The 21,421-nt window shown below is 41.7% G+C and overlaps 1 protein-coding gene across 1 annotated transcript in view; it reads right to left on the minus strand.

Moving 5' to 3' along the window:
• LOC110986531 (solute carrier family 2, facilitated glucose transporter member 3-like) overlaps positions 1–20,999 on the minus strand; it is a 38,934-nt gene extending 17,935 nt beyond the window's left edge. Inside the window, exons 1-8 of the mRNA XM_022248462.2 lie at positions 20,805–20,999; positions 19,027–19,128; positions 6,673–6,833; positions 5,367–5,491; positions 4,221–4,361; positions 3,636–3,773; positions 1,066–1,253; positions 245–355 (exon numbers count right to left, since the gene is read on the minus strand). Of these exons, the coding sequence (XP_022104154.2) occupies positions 245–355; positions 1,066–1,253; positions 3,636–3,773; positions 4,221–4,361; positions 5,367–5,491; positions 6,673–6,833; positions 19,027–19,128; positions 20,805–20,939 (1,101 nt within the window). The 5' untranslated portion in view covers positions 20,940–20,999. The remainder of the gene's footprint in view (positions 1–244; positions 356–1,065; positions 1,254–3,635; positions 3,774–4,220; positions 4,362–5,366; positions 5,492–6,672; positions 6,834–19,026; positions 19,129–20,804) is intronic.
• Between the last annotated feature and the right edge of the window lie 422 nt (positions 21,000–21,421).

Genomic DNA, 21,421 nt, shown 5'->3' on the forward strand with positions numbered 1-21,421 from the left:
TGAATGCTGAACTCCCAAAAAAAGACAGGACAACGTCAAGGCACCAAGCCAATTAAAGTTATGGCAGCTTGGATGTACTTCACTAAATCACACAAACACAATTTGGCAAGTTTAGAAATTGGAAGAGGTGAAGACCTTCCTACTGAAGGGAAGAATTCACTAAGAAGGGCTTAACCTCCTCCAACTCCAACTAAAGTTTGAAACTTTATGGGTACACTAAACTTGAGAAAGCCACAGTACTCACACTGATGATAGTCATCAGCACCATAACAGCACCTGTGCTCAGCGTGGCGTATTTCGCATTGTCCCCTGGCACTCCAGCTGTGATGAAGATATCCGAGGAGTAGTACAGCACCTGTTGCACAGAATGAACAAAATGAAAGAAGAATGCAAAGACTCACAAAGATCACAATAGACCTTTTTTTCACCCAAGTGACTGGATTGCGCTAAATGTAAACAATACCACTGGGTGTGGACCGCCTTGGTCACGGTGATTGCATTTATTCCTACGGGCAGCTTCAACCACGTGTAAGCGCACGTGCGAACACTGCACGCTTGACTAGTTTATTTGGAATAGGTAGATTACCTACCGTTACAACATTATGCACACATTACCATCACAACACAGCAGTCCAGCGCGATTGTAACATCACAGGAAAAATGTCTATAGGAGTGCCTACTGTACCTCCATAACAGAAGGCACAGTGTGCACTGACAGCTCTTAATCAATTAACCTATTGCCAGTTGTGAGTTAGCTTCACCCCTTTGACAACTTGGAACACGTGTACTGGTGTGTACAAGCTTTAGAGTTCAACTCGTCAGCCGCCCCTGAGAATATGAATGGCGTGAGTTGGGTTTGCCAATTTCCTTGCATGGTTGACACCAGCTCCCAGGGATACTGTACACAAAAGGTTGCTTTACAGCCACTAACGCTAACCAGTTAGGAAAGCACGGGCAGGAAGTGTTGCATCGCCAGTCCAGAGGTCTACTGTCCCGGACATACCTACCGGTAGGATAAACTTTATTCGTGCACGTATTGTTGGCACCTGATCCTGGTTCACTCACCGCATTGATACCCGACAGCTGCTGCGACAGCTGCATGACGATGCTGATGACCAGCGGCCGACGCAGCGCGGCCTGCGTGAAGAGCTGCAAGATGCTGATACGCTCCTCCTTCTGCTCCTCCGTGTACTCCCTCCGCATCTCCGCAATCTCGTCCTGGATCTGGGAGTCGCCGCGCAGCCAGACCAGGGCTGCAGAGAAGAGGAAATAACGATGGGGAGGTGAGAGAGCGGTCAATCTGGACAAGTCAATATTTATATCTAGGGATTGTCTGAGCACCTTGATTGGTCTATGCAGGTGGTTTTCATCAAATGATAAAACATGGCTGAGAAGTTTAAAAACCCATCAGTGATAAAAGTGGACCCTGAATCCAGACAAAAATGTCAAACTCAGCAATTTCAAGTGATTTGGAAACAAAAGATCTGAATCACAGTAAAATCTCGATACCTCGAATATCTGGGGAATGGACAAAAATTTCGAGTTATCCAAAATTCGAGTTTAAAGAAGGTCCCGATTTCTTTTGAAGTTAAGTCATTATTACGATGTGTATCATAACATGCACCTATACAATGATGCACAGTTACCGTAAACCTCCCTATGATGACTTTTGAAATGACATTGTGGTTATTTCATATTTTGGCGCCACAAGTTTTTGTTCATAGAAAGACATTTTTGCGGAGGATTTTTTGTGGTCAATCGGCTGATAAATAATAGATTACATGTACTGTTAATCATTTAAACTGTGTACCTTGGGTGGCAAATCTTTCTTTTGCGTTGTGAATGTGTGACACATTGTGGTGGTCCCATTTCTGATACCCCACCGCACCGCAACGCAACGCTGCGCCTTGCACATGCACACTCGGGCGGGGTTCCCCGATGAGTCAGACGACTTTTTTCATCACGAGGGTGCACCTTTTTGCGCTTAAATAAAATTTCCTAAAAACAAAAATGCTATTGGTGTCTCTGTCTTTATTTTTTGTTCTTCGTTCTTTATTTTCAAACTTTTGTTTATTTTTTGGGAGCGAAATTTGGCTACACAAAAGCTCTGCATTGCAGTCACGTGGTTGGTCCACTGCGTGTGAGCATGCTGTGGTTTGTGGCTCTAATTGGGCAGCCATCGCACGGGCGAGCGCAAGCAGTTGGGCCAGACCATTAGGCCAGACCTAACTTCCGTACGTGTAGTGCGTGCACAAAGATCTGCAATGCATTGACACAGCCACAGCAAAGAGCCATCAGTTGGCCTGCCGACACATTGTCTACAATGGGCCCATGGTAACAATTGGGTCAATTCCTGCAAGTAGGATTTTGCGGTCGCGGTGTGGTTTACGTGTCTAGATTGATCATTATTGAAGCGCTTGCAAGTGTTCCTGTGTGAAAAGACAAAGTGTGCGTGTCAGAAATGATTCAAACTAGACCCGCGTTCTGTTTACACTTTCCGGAAGTATTTTGGCGGTGGTTTCTTTAGGATCTGCTACACAAAAACTTCGAGGTAAACAAATCCAGCAACATGAGCAGTTCGAGTTACGGCTTTGTTTTGTACATAAAAGTCTATTCTTTCGGCGGGAATTAATTATTCTTTGAGTTAAGTGGAGTTTCAAGTTAACCAACTTTGAGTTATCGAGATTTTACTGTATCTCTCTTGAGATGGGTAGTACATACCCCTGAATCCAGACAACAATGTCCACTTCAGTGTTTAAAGTTTCTTGTAAATGAAAACTCGGAAGTAACTCTCTTGAGATGGGTAGTACATAGCCCTGAATCCAGACAACAATGTCCACTTCAGTGTTTAAAGTTTCTTGTAAATGAAAACTCGGAAGTAACTCTCTTGAGATGGGCAGTGGGCAATGATGAAGCTGGGATCACTTTTTGAATAGGCTGTGATTCAAAATCGTCTTTTAAAAACTTGAGAGAGGAATCTCTGTGATAGAGGTTAGAAAACTGCATAAAGAATGATGACTGCTTGGTGCACACAAGGCATGGCAGATGTGAGTTCTCATCTTATGCTTTGAACTGTTCCACAGGATGTCAAGGTACATGTATGTATAGTGTGACCTTTGTCAGGGGTTTCGATCATTTTCTTCAAGCCATGAGTACAATACCCACTTCCTTGCTCAGAGTAGTGTCCAGTACTCTTTTGCCCGCAATATTTGTATCAGGGCTCGAATTAACAGGCGCAGGTAGCTAAAATGCACCCGTTTGTCTCAGACGGGCGCCGGAAGTACTTACGCCCGTTTGATTCATGTACCTGAACATTTTTACTGTTTGTTTCTACTTTTGTCATGAAAATACCTGAACTTTTTCACTTCACTCACGCCAATACGCACGTTATCTAAACCCCTGCTTTGTGATACATGTATGCGGCATAAACTGTCTCATGACTTCTATGTACATGTAAATGTGGTGTAAACATAAGTGATGCTACACCAGTTCATATTGGTTTGTGAAATCCACAGCCGTTGAAGTGCATCAGTAACAGGCAAACACAGCTTACAATATTCCTCCCCCCCGTAACAAGGACCGGATTATTTGGACTCTTCCCCAGTGCCTGGACCGCCTTCAAGTTTAATACCCACCTTTCTCTGCATTTTTCTGTTTGTCACGGATGATCAGTAAGTAGCGTGGGCTCTCAGGACAGAAGGGCAGGGAGAGAAGCTGGAAGACGGCGGGCACAGCGGCAAATGCCAGACAGACTGACCACAGAGCGTCCGTACCTGCAATGGTCACATGATGACTGGATATCATCAGGAGAGTTTATCACATTGACAGGGCTCCCTGACCATGTGTCATGTAATGACCGCCCATAATCATCCTCCAGTGAAATGTTGAGTTACAAATACGATGACATGGTAGAAATCTGTACAGTGAAGTGGCCAACATCGTACACGTTGCAACTTTGGTTGTACGCACTTTGCAATAAAATATGGCATTGGGGCTTCGTCCACTGCTTTTCTGGACAGAAGACACTTTACTTGAGTCCTTGATGGGAAAAATTGGATCGAATTTGTCACTACATAAAATCAATTTCAAGGGATATTCAGTGGCCACTGTTTGAAAGCTGCTTTCTAATTGGCCCTGGGCCCTTCAATAGAAAGATGCAGACAGTTGATTCACATCTTTCAAGCTGGAAGGAGGGGACCCCGTGTCGCCAGAGCCCTTACCTAAGAGCACCGGAAGACCTAGGATCTGGGACAGGAGAATGCCCACCGTCACGCCCAGCTGATTCATCACGCTGATCGCCCCTCGCAAGTTGAATGGGGAGACCTCCGACAGGTACATTGGCACAATGCCGGTATTTATTCCTGTCCACAGTAATAAACGGTTAAGAATCAAAACTAAGACAGAAAACAGACAGGAAATGGACACAAAACAAGCAAAAAAACATTTGATCAAGTACATGTACCTCCACAATGTGATGATTCAACAGTCAACACCTACGGAATGATTGGATTGGACACATCCAGAACGACTAGCTGCAGGAATTAGAACCACTTGCTGAAGGAACGGTATTATTGTTGGCTGAACATTTCAATTTCTCAGAGAAGGCAAGATACCTGTATGACGGCCAACTTTTGACAAAAAGCCCAGAGTCATTTGAACAGTGCTTGTAAAACATTTCTCTCTGCAGCCTCATATTTTCTATTATTCTGGGGCACACCCATGGAGCAACACTTGCCCCTACCGGTACGACAGGCGCACAGGGTTCCTACACCTACAGGACAATTAAATTCCATGACTTTCCTTGACTTCTTTATGACCAAATTATGCATATCCATGACTAAATAACGCCATTTTTTGGGACTATTCAGACATGTAAAGTTGCGAATAAAATCACGCATTTTATGCCCTTATTTCTGATGATAGAAATCACACACAGTGTCTGAAAAATTCCATGACTTTTCCGTGACTTTAGTCAGTTTTACAAAATTCCATGACTGTTCCAGGCCTGGAAAATGAAAACAAAATTTCCATGACTTTTCCAGGCCGTGGGAACCCTGGGCACGGAAGCCAAGTTTAGTTCAACAAGTGGTTCACCTCCACAGACTTCTTGCACTTTATGCGTGGGAGCAAACCAAATGGGGATATAATGTTCCCATGTCATGCGTAGGTGCGTCAAGGCATGCCTGACATCTTAACCAGTCAGTCGGGCCTGTGTAACACACGTAGCCAGATTGTGTTTACACGTCCATGAACTGGATGAGCTTCTGGCCAAACTTAATCTAGGAGTTTTCAAGTGATGGCCAGAGGCAATGGCAGTGCTGGTGTAGTCTCCTGGGTGTGTCCAGTGCACCGACAGACACACTTACCGCAGTTCAGACCGATAACCAACCGTCCGATGATCAACATCTCGAAGGACCAGGCCACTTTGCTGAGTCCCATCAGCAACGCTGCCACCAGAGCGATGAAATTGTTGAGCAACAGGGTCCCCTTCCTGGGATGGAATTCAAGAAAAGCTTGAGGGAGCAGCTAAATGCAACACAGGGCAACAAAGTACCAGTCCACATCTCATACACCTTTTAAATCCAAAACATCGGATCAGGTTAGAGGCTGGTTTCACAAAACATCTTTCTTAACTCCCTTTGATGTGTGTACCCTTTCCTTAATGAGTGCGGAATGCTGTCTGCATCATCTTTTAAATTGTTCTTGACAGCATTCCTTCAAATTTTTTATTGCCTTGTTTATAATTTTATTGATGCCATCAACGGTATTGTTGCTCATCAGAGGACAGACTTTAAAGGATCCAGGAAATGAATTTTTCTTAGTATCACTTTTTGTGTACATGTATCTCTGTACCCTTCTTCAATGTGTGGAGACGGTTTGACTTCTCTTGTTTTGCGTTACGTGAGCTGAAAAGTGCACTTTTAAATCATTCAAAGTTGACCACACATTTCTGGACAAGTGAGGGCGTTTTTGCTTTGATGTTCAGTTTGCATGTTTTCATGTTCAAATTGTGAACTCCAAATTTGCTTTTTTGAAAACAGTTCTGTGGAAAGGTCGCTGGCTGGCTTATTGCCACAGGAAATGAAATCTATGATAGCAGGGTGTAACAAATCTAGAAGTTTTCTATGCACAAATCGGTGCAACAATGAGATTCAGTGCCTAGGATGACATCATAGTTTTGCTCATGAATATATGCAAATGTGTATTAGCATAAAACCCCCAAAGCTCCAAAACCTGGGTTAAACTTGCAAAACAAAAAGTGAAAATAAGATTAATTAAAACCTAAAGGTGCAATTTCAAGGGCTTTTGTAAAATATTTGTATTTCATGGTCCCTTGAAAAGAGAACCAAATACCTCTTCCTCTCCTCAGCGCAATGTATGGATATAAATACTAAAATAATGATACACAAGGACGTATAGCTGAGCTGCAACGGGGAGAGAAGATATGAAAGATGCCTACAGCCAGTTCATCACTTCAGGATGAAACAAATTTCTCAGGTCCTGGTAGCAGCAAACATTGAGATTAACTGACTTTCTGATGTTGCTTTCACACCAAGTACAAACTGGTCAAATTGGAAGCGCATCATACTGTGACGCAGAGGCAAGATTTCAGCTCATCTAAAACAATCAATCTTTTTTACTGGGCCCCAAAAGCCACATAAACATCCCTACCTCCCAAGCCGATCGGCCAGCGGGCCAGCAACCAAGGATCCCACCATGCCGCCGACAGCAAAGATGGCCACCGCCGTGGCAAAGAGGAATTCGTTGCGGTTGTCCTCCATGGGCTCGCCACTTCGCCGCTCCTCCGTCTCATTGAAGAAATCTTGGATCACCTGGCAAGAGATTACAATGTACACAAGTTCAAAACTTCAGACAATTTCAGAACTTGGGAGAACCAGCATCTGTTGTGGGAGGAGGGTGTATGAATTTTGTACCACCCAGCCAGCCTTCAGTTTTTGCTAGGACAATTTAAACAAGTTTAACCCAGGCTCTGAGAAAACTTCTAAATTTTCCCATCCAGCATTTGCGCACAAGCAAACAAGGCACAATTAGACCATTTTGCTTACATACACTGTACACAGACCTGTTCAATGAAAAGACAAAGGAATATTGGCATTCCATCTGCTAAAATTTGCTGTAAATGTACAAAATGTATGTATGTGTTATGCAAAAATACAATCCCGTTAGATAAAACGTTACATCAGTTCACAGGTACCATTATCTTGAATTTCAAAAATGTATTAACCAATAAACAACAGGAAAAATCAGTAGTAAATCAATATAGAAACCCTTACAGATTTACAATCTGAGAAATCAAGTCAAGACAGTTAATTCAGGAAAACAATTAGACTGCTTAAGGATTATGGAATTGATAATTTTCAATGCAGATGTTTGATAACTACATGTACTTGAAACCCTTTTGGGATTAAGTGTAATAAACATCCACCTTTTGAAACAAACATGTAGCTTTTCTGAACAACAACTGAGGGTGCTGTTTCTGTGTATTTTTGTTCATGTTTTTCTTGTTCAAATTGTGAACTCAGAATTTGCCTGTGGGAAACATTTTTCTGAAAGTGTTGCTCATTGTGCCTGAACATGACCATACATGTACAAACCATGAATAACCAAGGAACAGGAAATTCAGGGCAGCAGAACATCAGAAATTTCAGCAACTCTTTTGTGCACAAATTAAAGCAACATTGCGGTGGTTCCTTGGGTTGACATCATACTTTTGCTCATCAATATGGAGATCGATTTGCATTACATTAGCATAAGCACTAAGAATGAAGTTAGCTGAAACAGCCTTTGAGTTGTAGTAACAAGACGGCATCGCATCAGTTGTTTACCTGCCTGCACAAATGTTACTGTACAAGTAGCCGGCCCACTTCACAAATTTCAGTGACCATCTAAGCTTTCTAGAGCCAATAATATTGCAAAAATCTCCCACTACCCCCCCCAAATAACCGGTACGTATTGTCTATCGTCTAGATACCATACCGGTACTTTAAATAGACGAGTGCTTATCAGCACCATATGGGCGACCCCTGCATTAAACAGACCTTTGATGCATTATTATTATTATTAATTCAACTGCGCTCACTCCATGCAATATTCACAAGCGCATTACAATGAATATTACATACATGTACTGTACTTGGGTGGGAAAGATATGTACAAGTGCAGTATGTACTTAGTGAGTGTGTAGAAACAGAGAGTGACATGTGCTCTTTACACCACATTCAACATGTATGTTTCCTTCCTCGACAAATGAGATGTCCGAATGGCCTGATGGAATTCTTGTTTTTCGGTCAACTCATTTACACATGTAATCAAATTACTTAGCAAGGAATAAAATTTGTTGATTTCCTCTGTTACTGTAGAAAAATAAATCACGCCATTCTTGTGCCTAAAACTTTTACAAGAATGTGAAACCCATGAAGGTCAAGCCTGCACAGAACTCAAGGCCATCCCAATGGTCAGTGGCTTGCAAAGGTATTTTTCAAGCCTAGGGACCATTTCATAGAGCTGCTTACGCACAAAATTTGCTTAAGCGGGAAAAAAATTTGCTTAATAAACCAAGATTACCAGCTTAAACTCTATCTGATTGTCATGCTAACCAAAAAACAGCTAAATACACGTACGATCCTAAAACAACATACATGTACATAACATGGAGTTTTGGCTGGTTACCTGATTTATCAAGTGAGGTTTTTTTTTGCGCTTAAGCAAATTTCAAGCTTAAGCAGCTCTATGAAATTGGCCCCAGATTCAAGAACTGAAATCTGGTTCAAGCTGAGATTTTATTCTGTCACAGCAAATCCTAGCCTATGTAACTGTAAGTCCAGTTGATATCTGAATAGTGTAGAATTCAATAGGGTTTAATGGCATTGAAAAAAATCATTCTATGATATATCAAGGATCAGTGCTTGATTCTGTGGACAGTAAATGACGATGTTGCGTAAAATGACTTGATATCACTTAACAAAAAAAAATTGCACTTATTGGCTTTATCATGTACAGTGTATGTATGTCATTCCTTTGCATATGCATTTTAAAAAAAAAAAACCCTACATTCAAGAAACATTTTCACTGATTTATGTTACACTCTAAGTTGTAGCAGTGGGCATGGTGGAAGACAGGACCAAAACATGGCTACCGTTGTCATGTGCCACAGAATGCCATCCTGTACATGTACTGTACATGTTCATTATAAAATTGATGCACGGCAGAGCTGGGTGAATACATGCACATGTAGTGTCAAAACTTAACTTGCACTAATTGTACATGTATATGAGAAAATACCTGGCAGTACAATACATATACATGTAGTTTCATGCACAGTGCTTGTATGCATGGATAGTGCTCAACATCATGTCACCAACACAGCTTAACTGGTCCCCCAACCACTTCCAACTCATTGAGTCATTCTACATGTATATGTACCTCCTCAACGTCCCATGCTCATGTACAATGTACATATGTATTCCTCTATATGACTTATTTCACTGGATGCTTAAAACCTCTCACATTAGCATTAGTTATCTGGACTTTTATCCCTTTTTTGTACCAGTGTGAAATGGCGTGTCCTGTTACATGTACATAATTATATTGAGTGTGTTATATTGTCAGTCATTCAATGTTTAGAATGTGGGGTCCTGTTACATAACATCATTGAGAAGTGTATTATCACAGGCCCTTTTCCAATACTCGACTTGGGCTCCGTCTCGGGCTTCGTTCCCAAAACAAATCCCCGATAGTGGGCCTGAAGCGTTTAGATCAAATTGGATTACTGTAATTTCTGGCTCTCCTGCATCTTATTTGATGTTTTGTGGCACTATTAGACTGATTACTGCGCTTACAGCTTCAACATCAGCTAGTTAAAAAACAGTTGAAGCCTGAGACGGAGCCGAAGTTGAGCATTGGAAAACGGCCTCAGCCTGTTTGTTGCAAATGCTGTATAAAAAAATCACTCTGTACTACATGTGCATGTAAATTTCCTCAATGCACAATGGGTGTGTACCATACAAGTACATGTATGCAGAGTGGCTGTCTACAAATCTATGTACATGCAGATGCACACAGATGCACACACACAACAGTGGTTAGCACATGTGCTCACTGAGGCTGCCTGGCCGATCCCCTCCACTGATCCCTTCAGTCAGCAAACTTTTGTTGCTGGCACACAAGTAGTATGCTACAGAAAAAGCGTCCGCCTATTATTAGGGAGGATTTTCGTTTGCTTTCGTTGGGTAGTGGTGCTACAGTGCCTGCCTTTTAACATGTTTAACAGCTGCATTTATGAAATGCTGTGAAGTAACTGGTACAAGGCAGCTCTGAACTGAAGGACTTTATCAGTCAGTGCATGATGTACGATGCATTTAATGGTCCCCGTTTCCACATTGCTATCTCCAAAATCGGCATTAAAATGTGCAGAGCAATCAAAGGAATTTAATCAATGAAAAGGGCTGTTGTGTGTTTGCGCTCAGCTTGTTTGAAGTATCATGTCATATGCCTCTTCTGCAGCAACAAAATACCAGTATATGCAAATTCTCCTTAATACTGCAATAACCGTGCACGGTCGTTAGCAGTGAAGTGTTTGCTCGTGCCTACTTTTGAAGCATATTAAACTTGGCACTGCCTGGTATGATGGTACACGACATTTACTTGATTTCGCCAGTGCAGATTGGTAAAAAAAAACAACAACAGAACAAAACAAAGAAGCTGCAGTCAGAGAAACTGGTGAGTGTTATACCCGGTACATGTACAGTGATTAACTTTGGCTTAGGGTCAAGTGCCTTGAGGTCGTACATTTAACCCAAGTACATGTTACATACACATGTACGTAAAGTATTCCCTTAATATTTTCGCTGGATTCTTCAATCTAGTTAACACAAGCTGCCATGTACATGTATTCACTATTACCAGAAAGGTCTAATGGTTATTTCCTCCAATTTCAGTATGATTTGAGACACATCCAAGGGAGTTATGGTTAATATTTAGGCGCGTTTGAAAATGAAATATGGTTATAACCACCACCGGACTTTTTCTGAATAGGATAGGATGGAATCAGGCTATGAGTCAACCTGCATGATGTATACTTCATGTACATGTCCCGGTATATGTGCATGTAGTTTGGTTCTCAATGGGCTTGCTGAGCATGAAACAAATCCAGTACATCTGCACATGTACCATGAACCAGTCAAATGAGAAAGTGCAGGTGGAATAGGAGGAGATTAGGCAACTGGTGGAAAATATGAAAAACTATGAATAGTTAAAACTTACACATATAGGTTGATTGTCTTTAATTGGAATGTTTTCAATGTTGACGAGGTAAAAAACATTTCAAGTGCAAACTTGTGCCGGTATCGGTGCATGTACATGGATCTTCCTAGAACTGAACAAAAATACCCGGAATGGTGATATTTCAGAATTTGGAATAACCTTACGGGTACATGCAGATGTACCTTATTACATCCCTCAAAATCCAAACCTTGGTTTATTATTGATATTTATACACGTATCTGATCATCCAACAACGCATTTAGCGACAATTACCAGGATGATAATGCATGAAGAAGGCAATGAAGACATGTTCGGATAAATGTTTCGGGGAAAACCCATGGACTCTAGTAGGGACTGAAAACCCAATCCACAAGTGGACTGAGCTGGGATTCGAACCTAAGCCCTCCCCCCCCTGGAAGTGGAAGGCGAGGAAAGAAACACTATGCCAACCTGACTCCCCTAAGTATTATTAGCATTGTGATGGCTTTGCTACATGTATCGATAGTCAACACCCATCCTGTTGGACCCCATGCCCCAACATGTACATGCATGTACACCTGTGTAATGTTTGGTTTGGAAAATTCCCCCCTCCACCCAGTTAATGTTTAACAGTTGTGGGGTGTAAGATGTAGCATGTATCCAACAAATGCCAAGATGTGAACAACATTACATGTATATCCCATAACACAGTAGTCAATAACCGTTTGTTACACCTCTGCCTTCATTTCTCTCAAATAACCCCCAAGGGTGTATGTAAAATCGTATTGAAATTAGAGGATTTGGGACAGTTAGGGTTAAACTTGGTTTCAAATTTGGGCCATTCCACAAGCGACTCAGTCCACTGCTGCAAAGGAAGTTGGGCAATGTAGACAGACTTGAAGCATCATTTGAACCGCATTGGTCGCATGTCATTGTCTTGCTTGAAACCAATAACTTTACAGATTTAGAACCAAATTTTCTTTTTTTTGGGGGGGAGGAAAGAACCTGTCTCTTCAACCTCAGCTAAAGCAACCATGTAGATATTCAAAGGGACCATGAAAGAGAAACATTTTACAAAAACCACTAAAATTGCATCTTAGGGTTTCAAATAACCTTATATTAAATATTTGTTTTGCAATTTTAACACACATTTTGCAGCTTTTGGTTTTATGGTAAAGAAATTTGCATATTCGTGAGCAAAACTATGATGTCATCCAAGGCAATGAATCTTAGTGTTGCAAAGATTTGTGCACAGAAAATGTCTAGATTTTTTAAACACTGCTATCGTAGATTTCATTTCCTTTGGCAAGTTATTGTTGTGTCACGGCAACAAGCTAACAAGCAAGCTTTCCACAGAAATGTCTTCAGATAGCAAATTTGGAGTTCACAATTTGAACATGAAAACATGCTAACTGAACCACGTCTTGCTGGATTTGCATCAAAGCAAAGTGCTCTCACTTGTCCAGAAATGCTTAGTCAATTTTGAATGCTTGAAAGTGCACTTTTCAGTACACGTAATGCAAAAAAAGATGTCAAACAGTCTTCATAGATGGACAAAGGGTGGAGAGATACACCACAAGTGCTTCTAAGAAATGTTCGTTTCACGGATCCTTTAAGAAGCAATCTCAAAGTAAATCAATTTGATGCAGAGCTGCTGAGGTAACTAGAACGGCAAATCCGCCATGGCTCGCTGCTTGTTATGAATTTGAATTTCTTTACTATAATAACAGGAAAGAAAGAGACATCCAAGTTGTACAAATATGGTCACTAAATTAAACAAGAAAATACTAACCAAGCTTCATCCAAATTTTTTACAAGATTGGTTGACATACGACTACAATACAGATGTACCTGTACATGATATTTTATCGACCTTAGCAATAAAATTCATTGTACTCTAGGAGAAAAAAACCTAGGAAGTGCTGTGTGCAGACTGTGTGTTGAAAGGTGCCTGTCGTTTAAAAGTAAATCCACAAAGACCACCAACAAGGGAGATACGGTTACAAAGGCTTCACAGTTCTTTACAGGAGAGAGGAATGCCTATAGAATGTGGGTCCAGTACAGTCAGACTAGACCTGGATGATTATATTAGCCATGCATTTGTGAGTTTGATGGATGGTGCATAACTAAAATTCCTCTTAAGTACAGTTCTGCACTTTGTATCCAACCCCATATTCCTATCCTCTACAATTCTACCCCCATCATCCCATATCCCATCATCATATCTACCATGTCTACTTTGACTAATCCCCTCTATCTCCAATCCCACATCCACCTTATTTGTCCATCCATATCCTACTTCACCCCTCCATGATCCTATCCATCTCTTACTCCACCCCTCCATGATCCTATCCATCTCTTACTCCACCCCTCCATGATCCTATCCATCTCTTACTCTACCCCTCCATGATCCTATCCATCTCTTACTCTACCCCTCCATGATCCTATCCATCTCTTACTCTACCCCTCCATGATCCTATCCATCTCTTACTCCACCCTTCCATGATCCTATCCATCTCTTACTCCACCCCTCCATGATCCTATCCATCTCTTACTCTACCCCTCCATGATCCTATCCATCTCTTACTCCACCCCTCCATGATCCTATCCATCTCTTACTCTACCCCTCCATGATCCTATCCATCTCTTACTCTACCCTTCCATGATCCTATCCATCTCTTACTCCACCCGTCCATGATCCTATCCATCTCTTACTCCACCCCTCAAATCATCCTATCCATCTCTTACTCCACCCCTCAAATCATCCTATCCATGTCCTACTCCGCCCCCTCCCCATCATCCCATTCATCTCTTACAACACCCCCTCCCCATTACTCCCAGTACGTTTTACTCTGGCTGTCCCATCATCCCACTAATCCAGCCCCAACCATTACGCCAACCTCATCCAGCATTTCATCTACTTTCTACATACATGTACTTTGTCCCCATGATCCTCCTCCTACAGGTACCCCTCCCTCCAACAAACATCCTAATCGAGGTCCCCCCCTCCCTTACATTTTTCCCCACATACTGTACATGTACATTTGTATGGCCGAGTTCGGGCGGCTTGTTCCCGTATGTTCACGAACAGTTTGATTTGTTGTTCGCGGGTCGGCCGCTCGAACGCCGGGAACAAACAACTGGTTATCACTGGTAGTTAGTGACAAGCAACATGCAACATGGCGGCGTCCATGTAGGCTACGTCATTCGAGAGTTAATGTTTGGATGGGCTGAATTTTTTCTATATAAACCGGAACATTCATTTCTCTGTTACGGAAAATAATTAATGTTAATTTTGCAAAACTTCCCATTGTCTATGGCTTTGGAAGCCATCTCTCTACTTTTGCAGCTGTTCAAAAATCAGAATCTCACGAGTTTTTCCGTGTGTTCCTGTAAAACCCTAACGAGGAGGTGGTGTGTGATCCTGTTCCGAGAACAGTGCTCTTGAGTCATGTTCCTAGTCTACATGTATGTCTACATATGTACATTGCAGGAGTGCTCAGCGCATGCATGTGCATGTACCTGTATGTACTTGATGTACTACCGGGTAAGTACGGGTATGCAATACAACTCAAAACGTTAACATTCAATGTTTATAATTTTTTCATTAAATTCATAAGTTTCTGAGCATTAATTTCATATGAGACTATTTACATGTAAATTCTGATGGAGTTCCAAGAGGAAGCAAACAAGCACTCATTGGCACATTTAACATCTATGGACCTGCAAGGAAAAACTTTAACATTTGAGGACGGTGGGACGGACGGACAGACAGAAGACGGCAATTGGTATTACATAGGCCTGCATTTGCCTCGCAGCCAAAAAGCAGTCGATGGCAAAAAGGAAAAAAACCATTCGGACAGCTACATGTAAGCCTGTCAGTACAGTACTGCCACTACAAAAAGTATACTACATGTACATGGACTATTTGGGCCAGGACTAATTATTCATTGGAATAAAAATTATGATTAATCGTACATACATGTATACGGGTATACGCACCTTGGGCCATCCGAAAAAGGTGCTCTTTGGTAGAACTGCTCGTACTGGTTAAACAAATTAAATTTGTGCTAAGTTCCAGCTAAAACAATGGCATTTTTGAAGCTGCTTTTTTTTAAACAGCTAAAAGTGAACTTTGGGTCTTGCAACTTCAATTTGTAACTGCAAAATTTTGCACATACACATGTACACATCTGTGCCATGCGGTACTGTGGACTCCCAACCCTCTAGCATATCACTTGTGGTGCAGGACTCTGATGTACATGTACATGTATAAAATACAATGCTAAGTGGTACATGTTATTTGAGGCTGAAAAGCTTGCACAATAGAATAATACTTCCCAGCATCAGGCAGCCAGGTTGTGTATTCACACAAGCTTCACTTTTGCTGCTGGGTAGTATTTTGTGGCTTCCATGCCTGAAGAGAGGTTAGGGCTAACAGTGTGTACATCAACAGCCCGTCTACATGCATGTCCTTTTGCATCCATCCACATGACTGCATTGTAGAGAAGGGTTTAGAAACCTCTCATTGAAGAGAATGCATTTATAATACAAAAAAGTGCTGCCTTTGTGTGACTCAGCACTTTTTCAATGTTATTTGCAACTGCCGTCCCCGCATCCATTGTGGGTTACATCATATTAGTCAGTTTCTGTATCAAAGTTCATGCTATACACAGGTCAGAGTTTTGCTGCAATGCTCCACTTTGGCAAATTCTAGTGCCTCAAGGGTAGGGTTGGCCAAAACCGCTCTAGGAAGCCCAATTTTCAAATCAAAGCCTATGATCTCCGGCAAAACACCTGTTCTTTGAAAAAACGAAAGACTTCTGAACTCATTTCCGTCCCCAAATTGGGCAAAGTCATGCCCTCAGTGCAGTATACCCAGGGATGTACCACAAATGGAGAAGAAAAATAGATTTAGCAGTGTTTTCCCGTTTGCCCATCTTATCAAGATTGCAAAAGCCCCCCAAAACAGTGGGGACTATATTTTACAGTGCAGGGGCCCACAATATGATTTTAGCTTAAAAAAACTGGCTTCAAAACAATATGCAGTTTTTTGAGCAGGATGGCACAACTGCATGTACCAGTACAGGTCCTATCACATTTCAAAGCCCGGTTTTCAGATGTCCCAGGGTACTTCAACAGAAAAAAAGATTAAGACCCCCTCCAATTGCTTATACCGGTCAAAGACTGTGGAAAATTCGATCCACTTGATTTGCCACAGTGCACAGACACACAGGGGTCATTTGACATCATTTTAAGCAGATTTTTTTCCCCCAATAAACATTTCTAGCCCACAGACTCTATCAAAAATCAGTGCACTGAAACACATTCAGATGAGATTGGTTATAAATTGCTGGAGGATATATGGTTACATCATCAAAGGTAGGTTATGAAACGAGGATTACACAAGTACATGTACACATATCAGTGCAAGTTCAGGAAACAAATCACTTAGTACATGTAGTTTGAGTGTGTGGACCCAACTGAGTGGATATTTCCCTGTTAATAACTAAACAAGGGCTTGACCATACTTTCAAGCAGCACGTGTGTGTATGCACAGGTAGCGCCAAGAGTCTACTTCAAATACTGTATCACTCCGACTTCTGTAAGCAAGATAAATGCGTCTTTGCTGGGTCATACTAATCTGTTCAAAGTACAGGCTGATGCAATCTCCTCCCAAAACAAAATTTATGAAGGGTTTTGACCCATATTGCTCCAATGGTCAAAGATACATGCAGCTTCACTAATAGTGGAATTTTTTTGCACTTGACATTGTGAAAGTCATGAAAGTATTGCCAATTCTCAGACACAGTGAAACCCCCAAAATCACTCCAAATTTGACCACCCGCATTTGATACAATGAATCTGAATAAACTAACAATATAATCAAATAAACATAATATTAAAAATTGCAATTTAAGCATTGAAAGAGTCACTGAAAGAATCTTCAACAAGGACAGTGTACAGTATTTGATCAAGTGTAAATATCTACATCGTAGTGCATTGTATGAGTTCGGTTTGTCTGTCTGCCTGAGGTTGCAGGTTTAGTACAGTACAGACTTTTTCTTCCCACACAATCTCAAAAGTCAGTGTGGGTGGGCCTTCACCAAATTCAGGGGGCAGTTTTTCTTTTGTAACGAAAGATTGGACTGAGTTGCAGGGACCGACATATGTCCCCATGACATCAAATTTCAACATGTGCGTTATTCCCCGTAACCCAGTGACAAGTACCAGCACATGAACTGGTACACACAAGAACAGCAAATATGATATTCAAATGTGCAATGCCCTGTGCAAGGAACCGGTTACAGTGTACCAGTGTGCATGTATATACATGTCCATGTACATGTATGTACAGTACTTGCACATGGTACAGGCCCTGTGCCAACTTACTTGTGACTCATATTTACCTGAGGAGCCCACTGGTCTCGCCCATGGAGGACTAAAACCAGATTTTACTATCCTGTATACATGTACAGTGCATACACTGTACACTCTAAGAGCAAGACACAGAAAACTGTGTAAGAGTTCATAAAGGGTGCAGACCACTAATTCAAGTGAGAATTTCTGACCAGTTCATTGGCATTAAAAGTGCCCCCACAGTATCTTTTGAAAAAGGGGATTGTTTGGCCCCCAAAATGGTGAGATTGTGTAAATCGTTGCCAGGATCAACTCCCTGGGTCTTTGGGCTTTCATATGATGGCAGAAGGGCTAAAAACTACGGTTGAAAAATGGTCCTCAGTGCCCGAGAAAGTTGAGGGTTGCCCCTTGAAAAATGGCTGCAATCAGACTTCGGAAAAAATCACTTTTTGGGGGGTGATTTTGTTTTGTGGGAATAATTATAAATGTAATTGGTTAACCCACAAAAAATTGAAAAGAAATTGAAAGATAAGTGACCAGACAAGAATTTCATTTGTGTTTCAGAAATCTCAGGGATGTTGGCGTGCATGCTATTGGGCCCTGAACGGAGCTGATTTTACACTGTTTTCAATGGGGCTTGAATTAGTGGACGGGACCCATAAAGGGCACCGCCATGCAAAAACTGTATCAGGTGCTACCTTGAGTTACATAATACAGCTGTGCAGCCTGTTTAGGTTAGAAAGGTAAAGATTGGCGCCATGAAAGAGAATAGTTTGTACATGAACAGTACCCTGCCTTGGGCTCAGTACTGTGGAGCCCAGTACATGTACAGTGCACATACTGTACAGGTATGCACGTGGGTGCTTACTGTAGCCCACCAGTCCAATATGTTCGTACTATTTAACATGCTGGGAAAACACCAATGACATTCACACTTGCATATACATGTAGTTTATTTCAATGTTACATGTACAAGTACAATACATGTACACAAGTATTAAATGAATTGTGATTTGAATTTTAACAGGCACATGTACCGTTAGGTTGCAGAATTTTTCACTAACCCACCTCACAACCATGGAAGCAAATTTGGGTAGACCAGAGCGATTTTTGCCGTACATTCTTTCATAGCAAAAGGGGGTGACCAGTGGAGGCTACATGATATTTCGTCATTTTTTTTGTGCAATAAGCCAGTGTGGTACATGTATTTTAAAAAGGCAAGCCCGAGGGCAGCCAACTGATATGGCAGATATCATGGGAACACTTCTCTGTTCCTGAATGACCTTGGATGGTGCTTCATTTTCTGCAGGCACTGTTAGAACTGGCTGATTCATGGTCACTGCAAGGCCAGACAGAGTAAGCGCTTTTTAAGTGGAATTTTCTACACTCATAAAATAAAATTACCGGCTTGGGATTGTTGATGACGCCAGTGTTGTATCCAAACTGAAGTGATGAGCCAATCACAGCCGAGGCTGTAGCAAACACCAACGGTGCTGTCAATCGCCTCTGCAGAAACAAAGAAAAACAAAACAAAAAAAAGATCAACTGAAGAGAGATTTAACTTTTGACTTGCACTTAACAAGTTCTTGTTATAATTGGCGGTATAAATCCGGAACCGCAACTTTCTTTGACACAGCGCAGTGAGGGGTTGGTTGAGATTGTAAAACTTTGTCAATGATTTTATTTTGCCCCAAATTTACTTTTCTTCCATATTTCACTGAGGGTTAACTTGTTCCTATTTGTTCTCAGGTTCGTATGGGTATTTGCACTGACTTTTCGCCCAGGTGCAATTGCAAAAGTGTTGAAGTTGTATGCGACATGTACATGTAGCATTGTCACACTTGTTTCTCTGTCTCAGAAAATGGTATTGCTTTCAAAAGGCTTATGGGTAACTGTAGGGAAAAATCAGTGGCGTCCATAGGCCTATATGGCATCTTTCCAGCTGCTGCGTGTGAGCCTGGCCAAATATTAGACACACATGATCAACGAACATAAAAGAAGAGGCGGTAACAGCAGGACACGTCAGAGTAGACCTACTTGGATCAACACATCAAGAGCTACATACTGTACATGAACAATGTACATAGGTAGGCTATCCTTAGAACACTGGGGTCTATCGTTGTGCCAGCCCTTTTACTGGCGACAAACCTGGGACTTTAACAGGGGGCGCGTTCCACTCAAGTAAATAATGCAAATGTTGCATAATTTACGCATACGTTTTCAAACCAGAATGTGTCTGGCATCAAGTACGCACGCAATGTTAACAAACTTTGGCAAAGGCTCAAGAAGAGGCATTAGTGAGTGTTAGCCAACTTTCACAATGGATGAAAGCGGGGGCCAAGTGATGGTTATTTAATTGGCCCTGAAACTCAACCTGAGCGAACAAAAGTATGGCGAACTGAATTATAAATGGAAAGCAACAAAACCATAATTCAGATTGTTTATAAAATGTTGATGGTCTGAGTTGGTGAACAAAAAAGTTGCATTTCTTTAGCAGATGACATGGGTTCATACATGACCTCACAATCTTCGCTCTCAACTTCTGCGTTGGCCAAAACTGATTTTCCAATCATGTCAGAAAACCAAACCAGGAATATTATGACAGCTGTCAAGTATCATAAATTCTTATGATAAATAAAAGAAAAGTATTTTACTTAATTTATGCTGACGTATGAATAATTAGGCCTAGTCCTGTCCAATCCTAGTCGCGGAATCGTCCGAACATATTAATTACCATTGTTTAGCCTTTTTTCTGCACACGTTTCCACCTTCATCGAACATGTCGGGTGACGGCCTTCTGTTTATCATGGCAGATGGACGTCAAGTGCCAAATTGCACAAAGTCAGCCAAATTTCTGCCTACGAACCTATCTGAAATACTTTGTTCACATGAAAATAGACCCCATGGGGAACAAGGTAAGCACAACCCCCCAAAACAACAATCTGTTAGTAAAGTGGCGTCAGGTTGCAACATTTTTGCGCTCTTTCCAGTGACAAGTAATTCATTTCATAACTCACACAGTCACACTTCAAAATTTCATTTCACACAGGCCTACCTACAGGAATAGTATACATGGCCACGTTTTCTGCGGGTAGGCCTTCGGCGCCCAAGGCCTGCTTACGAATTTGTCAATAAAACAGACAAGGGAAGAGCTATTCGGACGTGGACGTGCCAATCTTTACCTTTCTGACGCTTGTTCCTGAATCAGGCTCATGTCTTCCATCATGTCCATTCACCGAGGCCGACAGGTCCTCTTTCTCCTTAGCGCTAGCGATGTCCTCCATTTTGGGGTTCTTCTCGTCCACGGCCCCATACATCGAGAGCTAGCTGTTCCACCTTCTTATCTGTACCAAGTTGTTGAGGGCGTGCTGTTACGTATTTTGCCGTCAACTCTTCACGCACGCTCGTTGTTTACGTTACGTATAATATTTTCCCACGTGGTGTGTACTTGCGGCCGTACGTGAGCGCCGCAGTGTTTGAAGATATTTAATAGGTGAACAAACTTTAAGGAGATACTATTTTTCAGGACGGGGGGTGGAACGACGCGTCACTGGAACATAATTTTCATCGTAAAAAAGAAAATAAAAATACAGCAAAAATGGCATATTCCTGAGAACTGAAATTACATGAGTAGTGCGTCGCGCGCCGTCGACTTTCACTTAACTCTCCTCTCGCAGCATCATTGCCAAACCTTTTGAAAAACTCATAACTCATCTGGTTTAAATATGTACTATGACCATCTTTTCCTACCTCTCCGGCCGGCTCCACGACGATACATGGTGTTCAGTTGAATCTTTGT

The sequence above is a fragment of the Acanthaster planci genome, linkage group LG16, assembly GCF_054643075.1.
Source record: "Acanthaster planci isolate LZ-2023a linkage group LG16, COTS_SCS, whole genome shotgun sequence".
NCBI lineage: Eukaryota > Metazoa > Echinodermata > Asteroidea > Valvatida > Acanthasteridae > Acanthaster > Acanthaster planci.